The following is an 11,711-nucleotide window of genomic DNA, read 5'->3' on the forward strand; positions in this document are numbered from 1 at the left end:
CCAAGCCCTATCAATTGGTATATTTTTTTAGTCGGTAGTGTGCTCGCACTAGCTGGGGCAGCAGTAGAAGGCTCGGCAGCAGCAGCACTTGCAACAGCAGCAGCGGCAGGGACGACTCGGCAGCAACTAGCCAGTGGTAGGTTGCGGTTTTGGTTCGCTCTCCTTCCTTTTGACCCGAGTATTTCCAATTATTTGAATTTGTTACAGCTCCTTAAACCATAAATCCTAAACCCTTGCCGCAAATCTGAGAGAGTGCGGCTGCCCCTGCCTGCGGCAGCGGCGGCGCGGTCGATTTGCCTGCAGCCCGTACAACTGAGCGCACAAAGGTGAATGCAAGCGCGACAAATCGGAAACCCATCCTCTTCTTTCTGAGGGTAGCCTTACAGCTACGAAAAAAAACCCAAGAGGGAGCAGCAACACCACAACCGTATCGAAGGCCTCATCAGGTGTCGCCGACGGTTCTGGCTACCTGCTCAGACACTCCACGGAAGAACGAAGAATTGCAGCCATCTCTGATCCAAAAATACGACTTGCAACTGAGCAGCTTCAGATATTTACAATGTTCGGAGTTTCGTTCGACACCCCGCAGCGGGTAAGGCCCGCACGCCTGCGCCCCTCCAAGCAGCAGCACCAGCCGAAGCAAACCCACAGCAAACGGCATCAGCAGGGGTTGTTTATTCAAGCTCGGAATGAAATAGCGGGGGCATTGTCTCCAGAACACAGCGCACTCAGTCGATCCGATTCTGCAGCCTCTGCAGCGGCCGCAGCAGCTGCAAAGGGAGGTCGCCTTGTTGCAGTGACCACTTATTCCGGCTGCCTCGACGACTACTTGCTTTTGCATTCCACCGATGGGAGCAGCAGCGGCGGCAGCAACAGCTGTGTCGCTTCGCCCCTTAGAGGCAGCAGTGAAGAGGAGATAAGCGCCAGTGGTAACCTACTCAGCCCTCCGCAGGAGCTTCCCCAGCAGGGAGTAGAAGAATTCGCCACCGACAAGGTGTCTTCGCGCCAGGTCAGCCACACGCCGCCCGTCCTGCAAGAGAAGCAGCAACAGCAGCCTCATGAGGACGAGGCGGCCGCTCGCCAACAGAGCACTGCATCTCAGTCTCCCGATCTGCATCAGAAGAGCGAGGAAAGACAACAAACGAGCCAACAACGGGACGGGGGTGAAGGCCGCTTGATTGTGCCGCCAGCCATTGCTAATCCTGATGGCTCAGAGAGGCATCAATGGCCACAGTTCATGATCTCCCTGCTGCCACACATTGGGGAGTTGCAGGATATCCAACGCATTGCCGCCTTCGCTCACAGTGCTGCAGAGATCAAAAGACTTGCAGAGGCCCCTCTAGAAGCTGTTAGCCCTGCCGCTGCCGCGCTCCAGCTGCAGCAACAGCTCCAGCAGCAACAGAGGAGGAAGCATCCCTTACACTGGACACTCAAAGAAGGCATCCGAACCCTCTGCAACTCGTAAATCATAGTTATTAAACTCTGCTCGTGATGGAGTTTAGCTCTTACTTCGCTCTTTTGCAAGTGCCACTTCTCCCTGTGCAGCAGCTGACTGACTGTGTCGACTCTTGCGGCTGCCCCGTGCGCTGCCGTTCGTTCCTTATGCTACAGGCTGAAACCCCAACAAACTACGCTTCCCCCCATCAAGCTGCCGGTGCTTTTCCCCGATCAGGGAGGCTGCGTGACGCCAGTGTCTGCAGGAGAAAACCGAGGTAGCATGAACTGCAGCAACAGGGAATGTAGCACCCCACAGCAGCCGAACAGAAGCAGCAGCACTGCCAGCAAGGCGACCACAGAAGGCCCTTTCGAGGAGGAGGTGTCTGTACAGCTGCAAGGAGGCGGACACGGCCGCGTCATTGCCATCACAAAGTCAAACAATCTGCTTATTAGGCTGCAGGTATGGCGGTTTAAGTGAACTTCTGCGCTATGGGCCCTCAATCTTCCGTAATTCACTGGAGCCAAGATTCCATTGCCAGGTACATGTATTCAACCACCACGTAGAGGTGTTATGTCCTTTCAGAGCGGAGCAAACGTTGAGGCGCACCCTTCAGAGTGCCGCTTCATTGTTGGAGGCACCGCAGTCAACCTGCCGCATCAACAGCTCCCCCAGCAACAGCCACAGCAAGAGCAGCAACGCGATGAAGGACAGCTGAAGCTGCCTTCCACTATGAGAGGAGCAGACCCTGTCCCAACAGTCTCTGAGTTGTTACAGAGGGCTGCGGCAGAATCTGCGAGAACCCACAACACCGTCGTCCTTCCAAGTGTACGTAGAATACCTCTTTGGTATTCCTGGCATTGGTGCTGCGTTTTGGAAACAATCCGCCCTCTTTCGTTCCTTAGGGCCAAAACCTAGCCCTAATTCCCACATAACCTCCTTTAAATACTACGATCCGTCTATTGTATTAGCGCATCTTCAGTCTTTATCTGGTCTCGGGAAAAGCCCTGCTCAGCAGGCCGTATCTAGCAAATGTTGTGCGCTCGCCATCTCCTCTTGCTGTAATTAGCCACTGCGATTCGTACAGCCAACAATGTGCATTGTGCAGCTGGCATCCGTGGCCCGTGTCTCAAAGACCTCGCAAACTGTTGAGGTCTTCAAGGTGAAAACCAAAACCTCAGAAGGGAATGCAGCACAAACCGAAGCCTTCCAAGCCGTCTTCCCCGAAGAAGCAGGAAGCCGCATGCCTACTTATCCCACAGTCAGTCAACAGGCTTCGAGTCACTCTTGACTCGTTCAGACCGCTGTACAAGGAATTAGGGGGCTGCTGTGCAATTCTACTGAGAGATAGTTTTTCTGCGATCTGGGAATCGTTATGTGTGGTTCCCAGCATCCGCTTTAGGGCATCAGCTTGTGTAGTGTCTAAGGACTGACACTTTTGGATTGACGGTTTAATGTTCAGGAGGAGGAAGAGCTTGATATTCCTGAGTGTGCACTAGTCTCTCCTGGAATATGCCCTCCGAAGGCGGCACGAGCTCTACCGGGTTCGGCGCAGGGACGATTCATAGGCGCGAGACCCCAAGCGAACACCTACGATGTCATCAGAGCTCCTGGCATCGTTAGACCTGTCTACGGTAATATTCTCGCACTATCCTGACACTATACACCCTACGCAGCTATAATTACGAAAGGGCGCTCTAGCTAGGGGCGGCTGTGAGGGCTGAAACCTCTGTATGGGAACCTTCTGAACTGGAGCACCACAGTGCGCGTTCAGGACGCAAAGCTTGTTGTGTACCGTCGGCTTGCTGCTTCTACCTTCTGTAGACGTCGTCAAGCCCACGCCTGAAAAGCAGCCCTTCTCGCCTTTTCAGCAGCAGTCTATGCAGTATCAGCCGCAGCCACCACAGCAGAACCCCCTCCCCCCCTTGCGTCCTCAGCTGGCTGAACTGGCAACATTGGCTGGGCCCAGCGGTGGACCTGCTGCAGTAGCTGCGGCACAACTCGGGGTCGTCGGAGAGAAATGGTTTGAAGATCTGCAGCAGCAACTTACTAGGGAAATGATGCAGCGATATGTCAACACCGCTCCCGAGGGTGAGAAGGAACACCGATGCATTCGCAGCCACGAAGAGTGCCTCAGAGAGGAACAGTATAAAATAGGGGAAGGCAGGGCCGGAATATGACCCTATAGCATAATAACGTGCACATAGGCTTGCCTGCTCATCGGTAACCAGAATCTTGCGCATATTGCATGCGTACTCTCACGTATTTCCTCTTCCTTTGCCTTGTGGCCGTTTACGTCTGCCCTGCAGGCATCAGGGAAATCCCGATCGCTCCTCAGTCCGCTTTCTCAGCCGTCAATTTCTCGGCTCCAAGTGGAGAACGGCGGACGGCGAAGGTCCTAAGGGAAGACGCCGCAAATGTGGAATATGCTCTCCCAAGCGGATGCGACTTGTGAGCAGCATCAAGCTATGGTTCCATCATGAAATTGCTAGATGGATTCCGCACAAAGCAAGTGATTGGATAATGGCTCACCTGGAACGAGGATGGCTTCACCTACCTGAACGAAAAAAGCAGCTGTTCCGCCTAATGGAGAGTTCTTCTGACCTGTCACTCCCTTCTGTGCACCTGCTTCCTCGTCGCCCCACTGCTCTTATCTTTTCGGCCTTTCTTCGCCTAGCCCACCAAGCAACTAGAGCTGCCACTACTGCCAGCAATACAAAATGTACCATCTTAGAGCTTGCAGCAACGGGCACGAAAAGCCAAGGGGCAGATGACCAGATGAATAGCACCAAGGAAATCATTTGCCTCTCTGGCGAAAGATGGTAGATGGAGGTCTGATTTTCTGCTTCATAACACACATTGCAGTATTTCCCTTTGTTTGCCAGTATATTCCTGTGTCCTTCCATAGATCTCTTTATGCACTTTTTTGCTTGTCTTTTACAACTTTTCCCTTGCCTTTCCTATGTGACCCGCTTCTTTATCTACGGCTGCATGCCTACCTAAATCTCCAACCAGCTCTCAGCTGACAGCCCCTTAACCTTAGGCCCAGTTGCTCTTTTAGACCTCAGATTTGCTACAAGCGTGGAGAAGCCTTGGGCAGTTAGGGACTCACAAAAGTTTGCGCGTTCCCCATTCTCTAACTCCTAGAGTCAGAGCCTCCGCATTATGGCGACAGCGAATCAAAGGAGTCAAGCTTTGGTGGGCATGAACGTTTCTTTGCAGACCATAAAGAATATACTGAAGCTACAGTGTTTCCACTTAAGCCAAAGTGTGCACTGCCTAAAAGCAGGATCTTGTGCAGGGGATTGGTCGCTAAGATATAAAGTGTCAATCAAAGGAGATATTGCTCATGAAAAGGAGCTATTTAATCAGTGGGATCATCTGGGAAAGGAAGCAATTTCATCATGTGTCGAGAGAGCCATCTGCAGGTGAAAGGGCCTCCAACCGATACTGGTGACCACGAGAACATGCTAGGTGTACAACAGAAGATATGGCGTTTCTAATCGTTCTGAGTTTAGCGAAGGAGAGATCCTAGACGCTGGTCCAGCCTCTCGGCAATTGCTGCTTCGTCCTTTGCTGCAGTCCATACAGTGCAAACCGCAAACTCCGACCCTTTTTAATTTTCTACTGTCTGGCATGAAATCTCGGTTGACACTGGAGAACAAATAAACTCAATTAGGATGAGGTTCAACTTTGACATCTCAAATGTTGTACGTCATGGATAGAGTTTTGTGTTTGTAGTACTTAGCCATGGTGTTCTTGTGGCTCGTGCGCTGCCCGAGAGCTTCTGTAGTAGTACTTGTTTCTGACTATTGCATAGCGGTTGTTGCTTTTGGTGCCGCACTGGTTGCTGTTGGTGGTGATCCACTTGATTCTCGTGGCGCTGCAGAGATACTTCTCTCGGAGGGTCCACCAAGCGGAAGTTCTCTGGCTGCGTTAGCTGCAATGCACATGTACCACAATAGAATATGCTTTGATAGCTTTCGGAAATTTCGCTGTCTTTAACGGGCTATTGGCGAGGCATTTCACTGGTCAATGCTGTAAGGCAGAGCATTCTGGTTCTGGTGTAGCGATTCTGCCTTATTATTGGATAAACAGATGAATGGTTGGTGAAAAATACTGCTGCGTGCTTATGCTGGATACAAGTATTCAAAGCTGCGACACAGCGCGCGAAGGTCGCCGAAAAAAACTTTAGGCCTGCGATTTACAGTTCGTGGGTATGGCACATCTCGAAGAGTAGCCTTAAGATTACCGGGTCAGATTCAGATTTCACCTGTCTGTCGAGTTCTGCAGTTGCACATTCGATGACTTCCTGAATTATTTCTTCTTCTGTTTCCTCCTCGTCTTCCTGACAACAAAAAAGGGCGCTGTTCGCTCTAAACTGTACCTGCTTATGCAGAAGCAGTAATACCCCATTTAGAATTGTACTGGGGAGCCCAAACTCAAAAGGCAGACGTGAGCAACTGTATGAGTTCAGAGTTTGGGCATTCGGGCCAGAATTATTTGTGCATGTGGATCTGACAAGCTGAGCGGTTCCATCTTCGAGGACTTCGTTCAACATTTCATCCTGCACAAAAATACATTCAAAAGTATAAAGCCTATGGTTTGTCATGTAGGCTTTAGACATATGAGCTGCTTACCAGTAAGCCAAGTTTCTGGGACTCCCGCGTGAAGCCTTTAACAGCCAATTGCATTGTTTGAAGATCTGCGGCTTTGTTGGCCAGTGAAAGTAACTGAAGCGAACAGCACAGCTCGTAAAATCTCAATAATTATCTACCGATTAATCTGTGTCTAATTCGGATTGTCGAACATCTAGCGATGATACAATAGGGCAACTGCACCTTGGCGCAGCCGGTGAAATGCCTGTGGAGTTCTTGAGTCGCTTGTTGCTGCTGGACCTGGTAGACGGACAGCAAGCACCACACGTCAAACAATTGCTCATAACGATGAATAAAAAAACACTTGGGCGCCAGGAAAATCGCAGATGCTGTTGTTACGATGCCACCCTTCCAAGTTTTACGAAGCTTTGACCAAGAGTGCTTTGTAGTACAACAACAACTAAGCTCGAGTGTTTCAGGATTTAGGTGTTGCCTGTATGTCTGCAGCCCCTAGCTGAGCTCTGCAGCGAAGAATTGCTCCCCTCCTCCTTCTGACTACAATGAGCTGTTTCGCCTGCAGTTTATCGATCCGCTGTGGCAGGAAAGGACACATATAACATCCTCGATTTACGGTTCACTGCATAAAGCTTCGATTTAGAATGCAGGAATCACTGTTGAGGAATGTCGGTTACCCCAGACATGGCCTGGGTCTTGAGTTCGTTGAAAACCCTTCTCTCCTCCACTTCTGCTTTTTGATGCTGCCTGTCTAGAGCTCTGATTGACCTTGCGATGTGGCGCCTTTGCTCCTTCACCGCCTCTGAGCTCAGCAGGGAAAGCCGCAGATGGGAATATCAATCCAACATAAATGGGCACGGAAAGGACAGCCAGAGATGCAGAGGTGTGCACCTTTGCTAAGATTGAGAAAGTAAAGGACGGTACAGCTAGGCAGAAGCGCTCGGATCAAACCAAGCATCACTTTCGGGGTAAGTAGGTGAATAGTGTGCTGTGTGCAAACAATTTTGAGGGTGCGTGGTTTTTAAGTCTATGTGGCGCAGCATCAGCACATCAATAAGCTTTAAATCTGGGAAACAATGCATTGAGTCCGAGTTACGGAGGACACACATAATGAAGGATCTGATGCACTTGCAATGCTCAGTGACTAAGAGAATAAACTTGGGGTCACCTGAGAGTGCGTCTGAGGAATCTCCTCCAAATAGATTCCGTTTGATGTTTTGCAACATCCCGGCTAACGAAGTGCTTTCTGATGAGGTATTCGGTTATCCTCTTTGCCGCTATGGGCGTGTTTCTTCTCTCTACTGAATGACAGCCGACGGACAGACCAGTGGACTGCTTCTGAATGCTGGAAGCAGTCAACTTCCTGTTTGAAACCAAACAAAATAACAAAACTTAAATCAAATAAAAAGTTTCAGATAATAAAAACGCTATGATTGGGAAAGGAGAGCCGAGAAAGAAATGGAAGGATGTGTTCGGGCCACTGTACCAAGCTCCGTAGTTTCAGCCATTGAGCCAGCACTGCAGATAAACTACTCTTTATTATAGGTATTATAATATAAAATATGCTTTAGTCTAGCTTTTTAATGTGCGCCACTTAACTCTACAAGGCCTGATTCGTCAACTGACGAATTTAAAAACCAACGGGTGTATTCGCCGACACTTTAATCAGGATTCTCTACTTTTCTCCTTGCTTTTCGCTTTTGTTTTGTTTTACTACTGACGCTGACTGCGTCGTTTGCTCACCGTAACTTCGGCCTCTAGTGACCCACTTCTTTGTGGCTAGTGGAATTACAAAAAGGTCTAATAATGTATGTAGAATATGGTGGACAAAGCAACTCACTCTAGTAAAAGAATTCCTAGCTTCTGTTTGTGGCTACTTTCAGACGTATACTCCACGTAGCCCTCTAAGCACACCAAACGGAAATCTGCTGTGCTCAGAATACGATTAAAGGCATTCCGTACACACTGCGAAACTCTACAGGATGTACTTCTAGCAATCAATGGCCACAGACTTGTTGAACAGAAGGGAGCATGTTCGTTTAGATGACGCAACACTCTAAGGCCGTTTTGTTCACCAATATGTGGAGACTTTATGAGCGCTTGGGAATGCATAAGCCCCACCACCACAACACTGAGCCTAATTTTGATTACGAAAGCCAGAAAAATGGTTCAGCTGCATCCTTCTTTCCCCGGTATTCTGCAGCTGCTCAAGGCTAGCAGCCAGAGCAAAATACACTTTGTGCCTGTTGTTTATTTGTCCCTATTAATCCACGCGGTGCGCCCGACCTTATGGCAGACTATTGCAGGATAATGTAGTTTAACATTTGAAAGAAGCTTTTTCTCTACTCAGTGGGTTCATATCTCCAACAAATCAAGGTCCCTGCGCCTGGAGCGCATCCAGGCAAACGCACTCAATTGGCCGCTGATTATTCGCTCTCCTCCAGTAAAACACTCCTCTTTATTGCGTATATATGTCAGCACGTAAAAAGCTGTGAGGGAATGTTAGGGTGGCTAAAACGCTTAGCCTATTGGCCCAACGTTTACCCCGTTTCCCTAGAAGCCTTAGAGAGAAGTATTGGAGGAGCTTTTATGAGTGTGCATGTTGGTTAGGCTTGATGCCCTTACTGGCTGCATGGGCGAAGCTGTGTACATCTTGTAACTAGTTGTAGAAGATTCGTCTTTGCTAGAAGGCTGCACGTAGGTGGCGGTGCCGGTAACTGTGCTCCTCCTCAGGGCATCTTCGGCAGAGGAGTGTGCCCGTGCAGGCGTGGTTGTCCACCGTATAACGGTCCCTTGCTTTGTCTCTGTAGGCATCGTACTACTTGCACTTGTCTCCTGTAATCGAATACCGGAACCGGAACCCGGGTTCGGTGCCTGGAGGCAAACTCCAAGGTCGTAATATGCCCCGGGAGGAGAACAACCCGCATTAGGTACTTGTGGAAGGATTCGCGGTAGCAATAGCCTGAAAATAACAATTAAACAACAAAAGGCAAATAGACAAAAGAAATGCGCTCTCTCTACTAGTGATCTCATTCGTGTAACACACCAGGTGCTAAACAACTCACCTGAAGAGCCCTGCAGCGACAATAACAACGCCAGATATCATCGCTAGTCGACGAGCCGCGGTAGCCTCCACCGTCCACCATCCGGCTGCCAGTTCTAGTAGCACTGTAGCGAGCGCTATGAGCGCAGAGAGGAAGCAACGGGCCCAGACAGGCTGCAGTTCATGATACCAGAAATACAGTCCAACCGGGGGAGCCCAATCTTTCTCCTTTCAGGTTTATAACATGAACGTTAACCCGAAGTCTGCCCCTTTACACAATAAAGCAGCTTTTAACGCATTTGCATTGGCCAATAAAAAGCCTAGGCCTAACTGCCGTCGTCCACTATTGTTGCACGTGGTACTTGTGGAATTTAAGTGACTATATAGCAGATGGATGTTCCATTGGAAGTGCTTGCCATGCGGCTTACGAGTGGATTCTCCTCAGACCACATGGCAACCCATGCATTGAAGAATAACACGAAGGCAAACAAAGTCAGGAACGCCACGGCTCTCCACGTCCACACAGAAGAGGCTGGGAACCCTAGTTCCGTCAGACGGTGCTCTATCAAGCTCTGTGGACTGTAGTCCCCCTCAGCAAGTATAGTTATTGGCTCCCCCTGAATCACAGTCAAATTGAGGCAAGCACAAGAAATTTGGGCAGGGTAAAAGCAATATGTGAAAAAGCAGAATATCAAGCAGATAGAATATGAAGCAGCACAGGTAGCAGGAAGGGAACAAATTTGGCTGGAGAGACCACAATGCAAGCACATTAAAAATGTTGGTGAAAGGGCATATAGAAAGTGCGAGATGGCTCAGTCAAATTACGAGCAAAGGGGAAGAAGGCATGCCACAATAAATAGTGACAAGTGCGTAAAACCGGGAGACGCAGCTGGCCAGGTGCATGCAATGCAGTGCATTGGCTGTCCCTTTTAATTGCCGTAGCTAGCGATGCATAGAGCCACGTTTATTTACTTCATCTCTTTCCGAGAGCCTTCTACTCAACAGAAGGACTATTTGGCTAGGTAGCTTCAAGCGTCTCACGTACCTTCCTTGCATCCGTGGGTGCATCCAGAATGGTCCTTCCCGATCCGAAGTAGGGTTTTAGCTGTTTGCCTATAAGACTGACGTGAGTAGACTTGTTTCCCCAAAATGAAATGCGGATATCACCGACTTGGGGCCGCAAAGGGCTGCCAGTGTATAGATGATTGTTGTACACCAGAGTGCTCTGAGAGTCTATCTTTCGGGGTGGCCGTGATTGCTCCGGCTCAAATACCCCATCGTCCTCTAAAGAGAGCTGCTGCTTCTCCCTAAAGAAGCCAGAAAAGCTACCAGGAAGCGTATAACCGCCAGCACGAAGCCCCGAAGCTAACTGCAAAAAACCAACGAACGCTCAACAAGGGTTTACATAAGCCACCGATTGTGCTCAGTGAAGAATAAACAAGTATTTGTTTGTAAGGGCAACAGGCCTGTCTGCCGTGGTCTTAAGAGCTTTAGACCTGCCTGGCGACCTATGCCGGGAATCTGAGGGAAGAAATCCGGATTGCGTTGGTTGCCAAGTAAAATCCACGATGAATCAGCAACCTGCGTACACCACAGCGCGGAAGACTGGTCATGCACTCGGCGTGTTCAAATAAGCTGAAGTACTCCTTTTTCCTGTAAGGTATGAAATAGGACTTAGAAGGGTGCTGCCTATCGAGAACGAGCAAACGTCTTGTGTCGAAGAGAATGCATGGCACTTAGTTATTTCCCCTGGACCCAGAGTACGCAGCACTGACTCACGAGGTGGTCTACCCACTCCGCCGTTCGGCTAGTGGAGAGGAGTTTTGGAGTATTAGTGAACTGAAACATCTCCGCCTTTATTTCAAAGAATACTCCACGGAAAGCAGAAATGTTTTTTGCAAAATTTGAGGGTGGGTAGAAGGTCGAAGAGTTTCTAATTGGACACTCCAGATGGACGTACAATCCGTCATTTTGGGGATTTGGGACACAAGAAGAAGGCACCAGCGAGGCCAGGATAGGCGTCAGCTTATGGACTTCCCGTGCAAAGCTTCTTTCTTTAATAATCAAAAGCAAGGATGACAGCAGCACCAAACCCAGCATCAACCAGAATGTCTTGTGGTGGGCATTTGCCCCCAACCCACAGCAGCCCGCCACGGTCATTGCTGCATGTGGATAATGTTTCAGCTATAGCTGTGTATGACCCTTTATCTTGAGCTCTTTCTTGCGGCAACCACGCTCAGCAAAAACACCGGCTGAGCCACATGCCTCCCTTGACTTCTTCCCAGTCCTCAGCCGAGAAGGCTACAAGACCAGAGAATACGGCAAAGAATCAATGCGATTTGTCCACGAATGCACAGGGGGTAAACTATGTTTGCGGTCTCCCGTGGGCCAGTGCTGTAGCAGCACCCTCGTTCTGTCAGGTGTCGGCTGCAGCAATGATCGGTCCCGGCTGAACTAGCGCCCTCGCCAACGCCTGTAGCCCACGGAAACAAATACACCAAAAGTTAGCGGTTTGGAGGCACTTCGAAAAAGCGCATAATGGGGGCCGCGAGCAGGCAGAAGCCGTCGAGTCCTGCGGCTTGCGCCTTCGACCCGTGGCTTCCTTCCTTGAGGGTTTCTT

At 49.7% G+C, this 11,711-nt stretch overlaps 3 protein-coding genes across 3 annotated transcripts; 1 reads left to right on the top strand and 2 right to left on the bottom strand.

Moving 5' to 3' along the window:
* The first annotated feature begins 559 nt into the window (after positions 1-559).
* On the top strand, positions 560-3,890 carry LOC34623401. The gene is made up of 7 exons (XM_026333804.1): positions 560-1,461; positions 1,612-1,897; positions 2,021-2,263; positions 2,544-2,696; positions 2,898-3,069; positions 3,260-3,526; positions 3,745-3,890. The coding sequence occupies exons 1-7, from the start codon at positions 560-562 to the stop codon at positions 3,888-3,890; spliced, it is 2,169 nt and encodes a 722-aa protein (XP_026189589.1).
* A 1,059-nt stretch (positions 3,891-4,949) lies between these two features.
* On the bottom strand, positions 4,950-7,274 carry LOC34623400. Its single transcript, XM_026338758.1, has 8 exons — positions 7,217-7,274; positions 6,726-6,850; positions 6,277-6,333; positions 6,076-6,168; positions 5,958-6,002; positions 5,677-5,816; positions 5,180-5,334; positions 4,950-5,011 (listed from the first exon to the last, which is right to left on the bottom strand). Exons 1-8 carry the CDS (start codon positions 7,272-7,274, stop codon positions 4,950-4,952), a joined length of 735 nt encoding a protein of 244 aa, XP_026194543.1.
* A 1,336-nt stretch (positions 7,275-8,610) lies between these two features.
* On the bottom strand, positions 8,611-11,251 carry LOC113146429. The gene is made up of 5 exons (XM_026333814.1): positions 10,871-11,251; positions 10,137-10,460; positions 9,520-9,708; positions 9,114-9,265; positions 8,611-9,010 (listed from the first exon to the last, which is right to left on the bottom strand). Exons 1-5 carry the CDS (start codon positions 11,249-11,251, stop codon positions 8,611-8,613), a joined length of 1,446 nt encoding a protein of 481 aa, XP_026189599.1.
* Positions 11,252-11,711: the final 460 nt, after the last annotated feature.

This window comes from Cyclospora cayetanensis, unplaced genomic scaffold (genome assembly GCF_002999335.1).
Source record: "Cyclospora cayetanensis isolate NF1_C8 unplaced genomic scaffold, CcayRef3 CcayRef3_contig_106, whole genome shotgun sequence".
NCBI lineage: Eukaryota > Apicomplexa > Conoidasida > Eucoccidiorida > Eimeriidae > Cyclospora > Cyclospora cayetanensis.

What these genes read in the sequence shown, in the direction of transcription:
- LOC34623401 (XM_026333804.1), top strand. Translation starts at nt 560, where the DNA reads ATGTTCGGAGTTTCGTTCGACACCCCGCAGCGGGTAAGGCCCGCACGC. An exon ending in ATCCGAACCCTCTGCAACTC is followed by an intron (nt 1,462 to 1,611) that starts GTAAATCATAGT and finishes CTTATGCTACAG; the next exon opens with GCTGAAACCCCAACAAACTA. An exon ending in ATCTGCTTATTAGGCTGCAG is followed by an intron (nt 1,898 to 2,020) that starts GTATGGCGGTTT and finishes ATGTCCTTTCAG; the next exon opens with AGCGGAGCAAACGTTGAGGC.
- LOC34623400 (XM_026338758.1), bottom strand. Translation starts at nt 7,274, where the DNA reads ATGTTGCAAAACATCAAACGGAATCTATTTGGAGGAGATTCCTCAGAC. An exon ending in ATTTCACCGGCTGCGCCAAG is followed by an intron (nt 6,169 to 6,276) that starts GTGCAGTTGCCC and finishes TGTTCGCTTCAG; the next exon opens with TTACTTTCACTGGCCAACAA. An exon ending in CCCAGAAACTTGGCTTACTG is followed by an intron (nt 6,003 to 6,075) that starts GTAAGCAGCTCA and finishes ATTTTTGTGCAG; the next exon opens with GATGAAATGTTGAACGAAGT.
- LOC113146429 (XM_026333814.1), bottom strand. Translation starts at nt 11,251, where the DNA reads ATGACCGTGGCGGGCTGCTGTGGGTTGGGGGCAAATGCCCACCACAAG. An exon ending in CGGAGTGGGTAGACCACCTC is followed by an intron (nt 10,461 to 10,870) that starts GTGAGTCAGTGC and finishes GGTTTTTTGCAG; the next exon opens with TTAGCTTCGGGGCTTCGTGC. An exon ending in GGTCTGAGGAGAATCCACTC is followed by an intron (nt 9,266 to 9,519) that starts GTAAGCCGCATG and finishes CATGAACTGCAG; the next exon opens with CCTGTCTGGGCCCGTTGCTT.